The 13,030-nt window shown below is 41.7% G+C and overlaps 1 protein-coding gene across 6 annotated transcripts in view; it reads right to left on the bottom strand.

Moving 5' to 3' along the window:
* The window catches only part of HAS3 (hyaluronan synthase 3), a 202,548-nt gene that overhangs the window by 122,629 nt on the left and 66,889 nt on the right, over nt 1-13,030 (bottom strand). For all 6 annotated transcript variants that reach the window (XM_027119458.1, XM_027119457.1, XM_027119456.1 and 3 more), the window contains 2 exons: nt 7,347-7,862; nt 4,957-5,014 (listed from right to left, as the gene is read on the bottom strand). In XM_027119458.1, the coding sequence (XP_026975259.1) occupies nt 4,957-5,014; nt 7,347-7,862 (574 nt within the window). The remainder of the gene's footprint in view (nt 1-4,956; nt 5,015-7,346; nt 7,863-13,030) is intronic.

Genomic DNA, 13,030 nt, shown 5'->3' on the forward strand with positions numbered 1-13,030 from the left:
TAGCTGCTCCACAGCATATGGGACCTTCCCAGACCAGGGCTCAAACCCGTGTCCCCTGCACTGGCAGGTGGATTCCTAACCACTGTGCCATCAGGGAAGTCCCCATTATGGGACATATTTTAAGTCCTATTTTGAAGAAGAGAAAGACTGCCACTTTTTATCTTATACACTTTCTTGCCATTTAAATGTTTTTAAAACAATAAGAATGTATTAACTTATATAATGATGATGATGATAAAACAATGAGAAAAAGAGTATATAAGAAGTCTAAAAAGGAGAGACACTTAAAGGACACAGTCTAAGATTAACTGTTCTATTTATAAACTCTGGATTGTAACTGGAACTCAGCAACTTGTATAAAATTCTCTGCCCGAAGAAGCTGCCTTGAGTGTCTGGGAGCAGCTGTTATGAGAACTAAGTCAACCATCACTTTCTCAGTAGGACTAAAAAGAGATTCAGTATTTCATAAAATTAAATTTTAACTCATAGGGAATTTAGTTCTCAGATTGTTGTGATGTACAGATAATATGTACATCAGACATTCCTGTATCAGGCATCAATAAATATCTGTTGAATGAATGAGCTTATTTAATTCCCCTCTGCTCTGTGCCTTGACTGCAAACAAAGTTGGTGAGAAATTACAAAAGAGATCCAAAATAACAAATAAAGCAAGCAAAGGATACCTTGTAACTTTTACATGGAAACGTTCAGTCAGCCTAGAAGAGTAAGACTTTATACACACACTTACTCATACTCCCCAAAACTAATGCTACTCAAACCACAGCCAAGCCCCCTTGTACTACAGGACATTTACACATGGGCTGGTCTTGTCTGACTGTCTGACTGGGCATCTAGAATGGCTTGGCTCTGGAGTTTTAGGCCTGGGCAAACGAAATTGGCAATGCAGGTGGGAAAATTCAGCTCTTTCCTTTCTTAATGGGAAATTCACCTAAGGCCTTGGCCTTTAAGTGCATGTTACAAACACCAAAAACATCAATTAATTCAAATTTGTGTGCCATGGGGCCCAGAGAACAGAAATTAGACCTCTATCTCCCACGTCCTTCATCCCCAAATTAGCTACTAACTGATTAGCACACCAATTAAAAGTAGTAAAAACAAACACAAAACCAACAGTTGTGATTTTTATAGCAGACCCTATAGGCTAATGAGCTCAGTGGGTTAATCAGCTAAGAGGCTTATTCCAAACAGCAATGTTGCTGTATGAGAACGACACACCACTGCTTCCTGAAAATCTTGTGCAAAAAAAAAAATCAGTGAGAAAATCTCCTTGACAGTATTACAGTTTCCTGGAAAAAGTACAGGATGACTTGTTTTCTGACTTATTAATTATCAGCATTTTAGGTTCTTGCCTCATTGATTTACTTGATTTCCATAAGTGCCATTCATTGTCATGTGGCTTCCTGAGTCCCATCGAGCCCTCAGGGTTATCTCAGTTCTTGGTCTCTGTGACCTCTCAGCTGCCTGTAATTACTTTCTCTCTGGACATGCTCCACTCTTCTGCTCTGCCTAGCTGTTCTTTTATCTTTGTGACTGGTTATTTTGTCTCCATTTTTTTTTTTTTTTTTTTTTTTTTTTGCACAGTACCCGGGCCTCTCACTTTTGTGGCTTCTCCCATTGCAGAGCACAGGCTCTGGACGCGCAGGCTCAGCGGCCATGGCCTCACGGGCCCAGCCGCTCAGCGGCATGTGGGATCTTCCCGGACCAGGGCACGAACCCACGTTCCCTGCATCGGCAGGCGGACTCTCAACCACTGCGCCACCAGGGAAGCCCTATTTTGTCTCCTTTGAAGAATGTCTTCTTGTTTTTTAACTAAGTCATGAAACTCATTGTGAAAGTGTTTTGTACTATATAGTAGGTGCACGATAAATGTTTGTTGAGTAAAGAATGAATTCCAAGGCTCAGGCCTTCATTGCTGTACACTTTCCCCTCTGAAGTCTCTCTTAAGTTTCAACTTCCAGGTCTGCATAGAGGATACCCAAACTACACCAAGAAATGAGTAGCCAGTAAGGAGCTGCACGTGCCTTTGTGCTCACAGAGAACCTTGCCTGAAGGACTGCATTACCGGCTTCAATTCTCCACCCCTCCCTGCATCCATGTCCTTTGCTCCGTGACTTGGCAGTTTGTCCCACTAAAGGGACAGAGTATATTTCTCCATCCCTTGACTTTTGGGTTGGGCCACATGACTTGCTTTAGCCATCAGAATGAGGCAGAAGCGATAGGTTGTCAGTTCCAAGCTTAGCCCCGAAGAGGCCTCTCGAGTTTATTCTTGCTCTTATACACTTCTGCCATCACCACACAAATGCGCCCTGGGAGGCCCTGGACCCGGGATCATCTGGAACAGGTGTAGCAGAGCTACTGCAGCCCACCGACCTGCAGAGAGTGGCAGGGCTGCCCAGCCCAGACCAGGTCAGCTGAACCCCATTTGTCTACAGATTCATGAATGATAATAAATGAGTGATAATACATGATAATAAATAAATAATACTGGTGTTGCAGTAATCTATCGTGTAGCAGGAACTACCAGACAGAATCGACCTACTCAAGCTTTAGCTCTGAGAAGTTACACATATCACCACATTATTACCTAGCAATCTAACAACAGAAATAGTAGTGATATGATGATGATGATAACATTAAAATCATAATAGCTAACATATCGAACATTTAATATGCACTAAGCACTTTCAAGATATTAACTCATTTAATGTTAGCCCCCTTTATAAACTTTGAATGATAGAATAGTTTTAGATTTATGGATTTATTGAGAAGTTACACAGAGGGTTCCCATATACTGCATACCCAGTTGCCCCTATTATTAAGTTTTACATTAGCATGGTACATTATCACAATTAATGAACTAATACTGACATTTCATTATCAACTAAAGTCAATAATTTACTCAGATTCTCTTAGTTTTTCTCTAGTGTCCTTTTTCTGTTCCAGGATCCTATCTATCATATAATATTTAATCTCCTTAATCTCTGACAGTTTTATCCCTCTCCTCCTCATTAAATTTTTTTTTAAACATCTTTATTGGAGTATAATTACTTTACATTGTTGTGTTAGTTCCTGCTTTATAACAAAGTGAATCAGCCATACATATACATATATCCCCATATCTCCTCCCTCTTGTGTCTCCTTCCCACCCACCCTATCCCACCCTTCTAGGTGGTCACAAAGCACCGAGCTGATCTCCCTGTGCTATGCAGCAGCTTCCCACTAGCTACCTGTTTTACATTTGGTAGTGTATATATGTCAATGCCACTCTCTCACTTTGTCCCAGCTTATCCTCATTAAATTTTATTTTATTATTTTTTTGGTGACAGCTTTATTGAGATACAATTCACATACCATAAAATTCACCAATTTAAAGTATACAATTCAGTAGTTCCTAGCATACTAACAGAGCTGTACAAACATCACCACAATCAATTTTAGAGTGTTTTCATCACCCCACAAGGAAACCCTGTACCCTTTAGCTATCACCTCCCAAACCTTTCCCCTTTCTCCCTAGCCCTAGATAACTGCTAATCTACCTTCTGTCTCCATAAATTTACCTATTCTGGACATTTCATATAAAGGAACCATACAATATGTGGTTTTTTGTGACTGGCTTCTTTCACCTATAATGTTTTCAAGGTTAATCCATGCTGTAACATGTCTCAGTACTGGCTGAATAATATTCCATTGTAAATATATACCACATTTTGTCTATCCATTCATCAAATGGTGGACATTTGGATTGTTTCCACCTTTTGGCTATTATGAACATTCATGTACAAGTTTTTGTGTGGACATATGTTTTCATTTCTCATGGGTGAATACTTAGAATTGCTGGGTCAAGTGACAACTCTACATTTATCTTTTCAAGGAACTGCCAGATTGTTTTCTAAAGCAGCTGTACCATTTTACATTCCTATTTAGCTCCCTTTTTACAGGTAAGAAATTGAAGCCCAGAGGGATTAAGTAATTTGCCAAAGTTCATACAGCTGAGAAGCAGGGGAAAGGGTGGTGCATCCTGGTGATCCATCTCCAGCCCCCAGCCCCTGAGGACTACACCACACTGATGGAGCCAAGAGAAACTGTGAGCTAATTCTGCCTTCTCACCGTGTCTGTTTCTTACCCCTTTTCATGAGGCCTCTCTCTAGATTTGAAATCCACAAATTAATGGAGATGAGAACAACAAAGAATCACAAAAGAGAAATAAAATTATTGCAAAAAATGTTTTGATGATGAAATATTATATATCCTGAGATTCTTTTAGCTTAAAGACAGAGCAGGGCTTCCCTGGTGGCACAGTGGTTAGGAGTCCGCCTGCCAATGCAGGGGACACGGGTTCAAGCCCTGGTCCGGGAAGATCCCACATGTCACGGAGCAGCTGGGCCCGTGTGCCACAACTACTGAGCCCTCACACCTAGAGCCCGTGCTCCCAACGGGAGAGGCTACCACAATGAGAGGCCCGTGAACTGCAATGAAGGGTGGCCCCTGCTCACTTCAACTAGAGAGGGCCCATGTGCAGCAATGAAGACCCAACACAGCCAAAAATAAATAAATAAATAAATAAATACAAAGACAGGACAAAGGTGCACAGTGACGGTAGTCAGGTTCCTAAAAGGCCAACATAATGAGAGCTCACGTGTGAGCCATTCTTTACCTCCTTGAATTAGAGGAAATGGGATTTAATCTATAGAATGATAAGTAAGCATAAATAAAGGCTTCCTTATCATTATGAGATACTGAAACTCTCTAGGACCCCTTTAGGAACTCTCCAGGAATATTATTATCATGACTGAAATCAAGTCCTAGCTAGGAGACAGGAAGAGGGACAAAATGTCCAACAGTTTGTGGCTCTAGGAATTTAGAGATTTTGTGCAAACATACATGATATAATCTTTGGTCCACAAACTCAAAGTCCTTTAACCAGGACTAACTTACCCTGAATGGCAGACAGATATATAAAGGTGTCTTCATGCTCCAAGTTCTCCAAGAATATCTGTAACCACAGAACACAGTAGTGATATGATTCACAAACAGCAAGCAAGATTTAAGAGACCCTCAGAGCAGCCTCAAAAAAAAAAAAATGCTTTTCTTCCTCTTTGTTGTAGCGAGATATCGGTCTGACTTCAGAATCTTGTGGGGAAAACAGTATATACGTTTGAAGTCCCATTGTTACAATAGCTAAAAGAGGGTAGCGATTATAGGGGAGAACTTCTTGAAGTTGTTGAGTATATACCAAGAATAGGCATGGAAGCCAAAATCTGGAAGAACAATCCTCAACATTTTTTCCACTATAGCCCACTGTGGATAGCCCATTCTTAGATATGACCTGACAGACTACAGGCCCTGACACACAGAGGCCAGGTTCGGGGTTATGTCCAATTAATGGCACACCTGCTATAATTTGATCCTTTTCTCTTGCACTCAGAAAGTGTATGGAAATGCAAGTGCAAGATGGAGATATTATTGGGATAACCTTGAATCTGCTCTATTTTTAAATATCTTTTGCAAATTTCAGCACTTCAACTGACATCAGTAACAAATTACTCTCAACACATCTCATAATTTAGGAACCCACCAGGGCACATCAACCGCAGTGGGTACTGCTTATCTAGAAGATATGACAGTTGACATGTTAGGCTTAGGCCCTAACAGAAGGGCCAGAGGAAGACAGTGGCCATATGCCCATGTCCTTCCTGCTTGGTATCTAGAAGAGGGGGGGTGTCTTTCCATATATAGTGATGTGTCCTTTACAGGAACAGCAATTCTTGATATCAACTTGATACTGCTGGTCTCCATATCTGTGGCATGTTAGGGAGAGCTCAAGATTAGTTAAGTTGGGAAGATGGCCAGGTTGGAAGGGGTGGAAATCATGTATGGCGTAAGAGAAGCTTAATCCAGGGTAGTAGCCATGGGAATGAAGTGGAACAGATAGATTTGAAAGACTTCTTGAAAAAAGAATTGACAGGACTTGATGACCAATTATATATAGCAGATGAAAGTTAAGTTAGCTAAAGAAAACTCCAAAGATGTTCATAGCATCAACCATCTAAACAGGTGTGTGAAGGCATATTTTTAATGATTACTCAAAGGAGATATATAATTTGAGGTTTTCAGCAACATTTCAATGACAGCAAATCCTTGGCACATTTCTGTGCCTCAGTTTTCTCATCTATAAAATGAGGATAATGTTAATATTTTGGTCATTGCCAGGATTAGAGATAATGTCTGAAAGGCATAGGGCCTGGCTCAATAAACAGAAGTTATCATTACACTACTGGTTCTAAAACCTTAGTGACTAAAAATAAATGTTTTCAATCAGAATTATAATTCTTAGTCTAATGGCTAGAGTATATGGAAAAAATAATAGTAATAATTATACTACTAAACCTTTATTGGGTGCTCATTATGTGCTTGCCACTATAATTCATGCTTTACATGGATTATTTTATTTACGTATTTATTTGTGTAGGCTGTGCGGTGCGGCTTGCGGGATCTTAGTTCCCTGATCAGAGACTGAACCTGGGGCCCCGGCAGTGAAAGCGCCAAGTCCTAACCATTGGATGCCAGGGAATTCCCAAATTATTTTATTTTAAATCTTTCAACATAAAGTGCGTCCAGTTACAATTATCCTCACTTTACAGATGTAAAAATTGAGGCTCAGAAAGTTTAAGTGACTTTGTCCAAGAAAATGATCTGCGATTTGATCAGTCGTCTCTAGACCCTTGGCTCTTAATCTCTAACCCATACTGAAGTCAGGACAATTTCCACAAAAGGGAAAAGATCCCCAACTAAGCATATACAGTCTCCCATGTAAATCCACGATATAAAGAACAGCCTTTTCACTGTGATGGAGGGAAAGTGGGGAGGGGACCCAGTTCTGTCCAAAGCCCCTCTGAAAGGGGCCCAGAAAAAACAGGTGGCTTATCTTGGCTGGTCACAGTGTTGAAAGTGGCCTTATCTACCAGAAAAGGAATTTGCTCTGAGAATTTGCTCAGGGTCTTCTTTCATTGGCTCAAACCTTACTAGTTTGTGAAGCCATGTCAAGATCTACTTCCTCCAGATTTTCAACTCTCTCCTTCTCCTGACTGTCCACAGGGTTTCTTGCCTGTAAAAGTTCTGACACTCTGCTCGTGTTCAATTGAGTCTCATGTGTATCTAAGTCTTTCCTGTGTCTGAGTCTTGCCTCCATAGAACAATTACAATTTCCCCAAGGGTGGCCTAGGACAGTGCTTGATACAAGTCAAGGCTCCTGGAAAGTGGTCTTACCGTGTGTGTGTGTGTGTGTGTGTGTGTGTGCATATGCGTGTGTGTGGTGTTCTACTCACCTTGAGAAGCTTCTCCTGCATCTCAAGGGCTTTTGGTTCTCTCTGTTCTATCCAGCGAGAAAGAGTTCTCAGGGCAGCAGCCCGTGTTGGAATTTGAGGATCATAAGCTGATAAAAGAGCCTCCTGGAGCTGTTCTGTGGTTATGCTTCCTGATTTCTGGTTTGTAGTGATGCTGGGCTCATGGACTTCCTGAGGAATGAGTGGAGCATTAGGTGTCAGGCTTGTTTGGTTGGATGTGCAATGGCTTCGCTGTTGTTCAAGGTGGTGATAAGACACATTGCTGTATTTTTCATCACTGGTTTGTTGCTGCTCTTCCCTTTTCCCTCCTGGATCCTTTTTGTTCAGGGTACTCTGGGCAGCCACACTGACAGCCTCAGTGGAAAAGGCTCCGTGGGTAGAGATGGTGATGCGGAGATCAACGGCGAGTTCTTGGATGACAGGGTCAGGGTATGTGTTGGAGACCTTCTCCAATAGAGGCAGCAATTGCTTCAGAATGGCAAATTCACTTGACTTCAACTATAAAATGAAATGAAAAATGCCAAATCCAAATTAACATAGCGGATGTTAATATGACCTCAGCACAAGGCAACAGATCCTGAGAAAAAGGGGTAGGAATGAAACCTTGTTCCTGGTGTAATCAGCATATAGCCTGAGTCTGGTACTCTCATACTATGGTCGAATAATTACAGCTAACATTTATTGAATATTGTGCAGGTACTTTTCTAAGTTAAAAAACATATATCAGTAATGCAAATTATTACTCTTTTTTTCCCTCCCCACTCCCCCGCATAAAATTAGTCTTAATTTTTACAATCTGATGGGCAAAACATGGCTGCTTATTATTTTAATTTGCATTAACCAGTCGTATGGTGAAATTCTTTTATATTTTGATTTTTATTGTATTACTGTATTTTTTAATTTCATGTCCCTTTTGCCATAAAAAGATGAGTTCATATTAGCAAAGTACTTAGTGCCTGATACACAGTGCTATGTGTATGTTTTAAAAATAAATACAATAAACAAAAAATACACATACATATTCATGGCTCTATGATCTAGTTACTATTATTATTTATATTTTAAATGGGGGGAGGGACTTCCATGGTGGCACAGTGGTCAAGAGTCTGCCTGCCAATGCAGGGGACATGGGTTCGATTCCTGGTCCAGGAAGATCCCACATGCCATGGAGCAACTAAGTCCATGCTCCACAACTACTGAGCCTGCGCTCTAAAGCCCACGAGCCACAAGTGCTGAGCCCACACGCCACAACTACTGAAGCCCACGTACCTAGAGCCCGTGCTCTGCAACAAGAGAAGCTACTGCCATGAGAAGACCGTGCACTGCAACAAAGAGTAGACCCTGCTCTCTGCAACTAGAGAAAGCCCGCACGCAGCAACAAAGACCCAATGCAGGAGAGAGAGAGAAAGAGATGGGTAAACAGGGGAGAAACTGAGGCATAGAACAGTTAGGTAACATGTCTAAGGTCACACAACTAGAAGATGGTAAGATGTGAACTCAACAAGTCTGGCTCCTGCAGGGGGGATGCATTCAATCCCTGGTCCGGGAACAAAGATCCACATGCAACACAGTACAGCCAAAAAATAAAAAATAAATTAAAAAAGCATAAAAATATATATATTTGGGAATTCCCTGGCAGTCCATAGGACTCTGAACTTTCACTGCTGTGGGCCCAGGTTCAATCCCTGCCCGGGGAACTAAGATCTTGCAAGCCGCACGGTGCAGCCAAAAAAAAAAAAAAAAAAAAAAAGCAAACAAGTCTGGCTCTAGAGTCCATGCTCTTACCTAAACCTTACACAGTCTCACTTGAACGAATAAAGCTTTTCTTATAAAGTAGCTGGTTAGCATACAAGGGCATCATAGGTCTGGAAGGGACTGGGATGATAACTGGCAGAAGGGAATTTCTCCTAGAAAATGGGAGTGAAAACTACGTAAGATCTTATTCTCTCCAGAAGCTTTGTTCCAATCATGCCTTACTAGGAAAGGTGCACGAGAGGTCAGTGAAGAAACAAGAATCAGTGGCGATCCTTTTCTGTTTGAGAATACTGGAAAAACTGTCATATGAAGCTTCATGAAGCTTTGAGCATTTGAAAACCTTGCATGTCTTAAATCCTTTTTAGAACAAGGCAGGCTATTTATTATTTACTCATTCATGCACTTCATTATCCAACCAACCAATCAATTGACCAACTGTTTTCACAGGACCTATACAATATTCTCATGTTATACTTCCACAGGATTGTTACTGTTCATTTTCTCTACCACTTTGCTCCCAAGTAAATGAAAACTTGAGGTATATGTCAGGTTTGTACCTGTAGAATTTCACCATAAAAATATGTCACCTAAGAAAAGGGTCAATTTTATCAAGAATCTATGTGGAACTGGAAAACACATTTTAGAATAATTATGCAAGTGTTATCATTATGCTAGACTTCGTTCAATGCCTCTGTAGTATCATGGACCTTTGTTTTTTCTTTAAGCATCTGAAATGGGAATATCTACTTATATCTATAGTGTATGTAAAAAATATGTACATTTTTATGTACATATGTATATAAAAGTGTATGTATAAAAGTATCTTCTTTTTGATTTTCTTTTTTTTAAATAGATTTATTTATTTATTTATTTATTTATTTATATATTTATGGCTGCGTTGGGTCTTCGTTGCTGCCCGCAGGCTTTCTCTAGTTGCAGCGAGCAGGGGCTGCTCTTCGTTGCTGTGCGCGGGCTTCTCATTGCGGTGGCTTCTCTTGTTGCAGAGCACGGGCTTTAGGCGCGCGGGCTTCAGTAGTTGTGGTGCGTGGGCTCAGTAGTTGTGGTGTGTGGGCTCAGTAGTTGTGGCTCATGGGCTCTGGAGTTCAGGCTAAGTAGTTGTGGCACACGAGCTTAGTTGCTCCGTGGCATGTGGGATCTTCCCGGACCAGGGCTTGAACCCGTGTCCCCTGCATTGGCAGGCGGATTCTTAACCACTGCGCCAACATGGAAGCCTTCACTTCCTTTTTTTTCTTTCATGATTGAGATTTTACTGGTTGTTTTGAGGATCAGTACACAGACATTTCAATTTGTACACAGTTCTCAACATACGTACCAAAAATCTAAACAATTATGTAGTTGTGATTCTTTTCTGAACAGTTATTCCAGTCACTTTCCAGCTTAAAATTTGGAGGCAAATTTTCCTTCACAGGATATCAAGTACCAATATCTTCAAATATTGAAACGCTGTTACATCATAAGTTCCACTAATTCACAATTTAATATCATATACACTACATACTCAAATTGTCAATCATTCACAGCACATTAACAGTTACTAGAAGAACTGGACTACCACGACCAAAGATGTTACAGAGTACACAAAATTCTGCCTAGGAAAGCCAAGATCGAGGGGTGAATGGTTTGCTTTAGGAAACAATTCTACCAAAAACAACATGGGAAGAGAAGTAATTTAAAGTGTTTAAGACATTAAATGCACAACTGACTCCAAACTGCCAGTTAGTATGCTTTGTATTATAGGATAGAAAAGCTACCCTCCATCTGTGGAATGTTAAGCTGACACCCAAGACAATCAAAGCCTCCCATATTCAATATCCCACTATTTTCTGGTTGTACCAAAAAATAAACAACCAGCAAACAATTTCACCTCTTAAAGAAAAGCATTTACATTTAAAAAAATGGGATGAGGTGGGATTCCCTCCTTTTTATAAGTGTTTCTAGAGTTACTAAAAAACTTGCATTTACAAAATAGTTGATAAAAATATTCCTCTGGATTGTACAAGAAGGGAGACAGGGACCACTGACAGGACCAGGTGTCTGATATTAATCAGACGGCTTCTTTCTCTCCTGCTTCATCAGAAGCTGGGCTCTCCTTGTTTTTAGTTTCTTCATTTTCTGCAGGTAAGTCTACTTTAGTCTCTTGGTTAGCCATTTCAGCCTGTTTTCCCTTTGCTCCCCTTTTCCCTTTTGTTTCCACCTTTTTTTTTTTTTTTGTGGGACGTGGGCCTCTCACTGTTGTGGCCTCTCCCGTTGCGGAGCACAGGCTCCGAACGCGCAGGCCCAGCGGCCATGGCTCACGGGGCCAGCCGCTCCACGCCATGTGGGATCCTCCCGGACCGGGGCACGAACCCGTGTGCCCTGCATCGGCAGGTGGACTCTCAACCACTGCGCCACCAGGGAAGCCCCTCTTTCCACTTTTTTGTCTGAAGATTTATCCTTTCCTGCCGCCTTTTTTGGCTTCATTTCCACTTTTGCAGGAGTCGGTTTACCTGACAACCTCGCCAATCTCCTCTTGGGCTCCTCCTTTGCCGCGCCCTCGGCAGAGCTGACCTTCCTCTTGGGCATCGTGACGGCGGCGCGGGCGCGTGCCGGGTACATGCCAGGTGCCTGTGGGCCGCGGCGCGCCTGAGAGCCTTCGCGAAGCTGGGCTGCCTGGCCGCTGCCTCTCCTCCCGCCACCCCTTCTTTTTCATTTCTGTTACAACAATTTCTTCTTAAAAAGATACAAATAGACCAATGGCACAGAATAGAGAGCCCAGAGATAGCCCTACACAAATATAGTCAACTAATTTTTTTCTTTGAAGGATCTCAAAGATTATTTAGTCTGACCTCAGGACTTTCCTCGTGGCACAGTGGTTAAGACTCTGTGCTCCCAATGCATGGGGCCCAGGTTCCATCCCTGGTCCGGGAACTAGATCCCACATGCATGCTGCAACTAAGAGTTTGCATGCCACAACTAAGGAGCCCACCTGCCACAACTAAGCAGCCTGTGAGCCATAACTAAGGACCCCACCTCCTGTAACTAAGGAGCCTGCCTGCTGCAACTAAGACCTGGTGCAACCAAATAAATAAATAAATAAATAAAACCTTAAAAAAAAAAAAAAAAAAGGTTATTTAGTCTGACATCACCGTTTACAGGCAACCCAGAAAGGGAAATTGTTTAGCTCCAGAAACTGAGAAATGGCAGAACTGGGCATGACCTCCTGACTTTCTTTCCACTGCTCTTTCTCCGACATTGCCAATTTTCCTGATCCCAGCCCAGACAAGGATGAGATTTCTGTTGATGGTTGTTAGAGCAACCGGTGGACAAAGTTAATTACCCAAGGAAATATTCTTTATAGCAGGCTTTATTCTCCTCTCAGCAAATATTATGCCCAAATGAGTGCTTTCAAGTTGATGGCCCTTGGCACCCCCTTGCCTTCTAATAATTGCCTTATAAATTAATTCCTTATAAATTGCCTTTTGATGCACTGAGTGCCTGGGTAGATGCCGAGCACTGTGCAGAACTTTGCAACAATGAGACGCAATGCCTAAAACTGCAAAGAAGGACGCTTTGGACTGGTCCCCAGGAGACCTGGATTCCAACTCCCTGATCCTTCCACTAACTCCCTGTGGCACCTTGACAGGGTTATTTCCATCCTCTGAACCTCAGTTTTCAAATCTGCAAAATAAGGTTGAACTCCTTCCCAATTTTGGGTCTGTGAGATGAACTGGGATTCTGGAATGCCCACCTGACAAGAATAGGAAGTTGCACCCAGATTTATTTTAACTCAGATGTCACTCCTAACTCAGATAGTCAACTGATCTTTGACAAAGGAGCAAAGGCAATACAATGGAGAAAAGACCAACTTTTCAGCAAATGATGCTGGAACAACTGGACATTCACATGCAAAA

Source organism: Aethalodelphis obliquidens, unplaced genomic scaffold (genome assembly GCF_003676395.1).
Source record: "Aethalodelphis obliquidens isolate GAN/ISIS:26980383/991018 unplaced genomic scaffold, ASM367639v1 scaffold20, whole genome shotgun sequence".
NCBI classification, from domain to species: domain Eukaryota; kingdom Metazoa; phylum Chordata; class Mammalia; order Artiodactyla; family Delphinidae; genus Aethalodelphis; species Aethalodelphis obliquidens.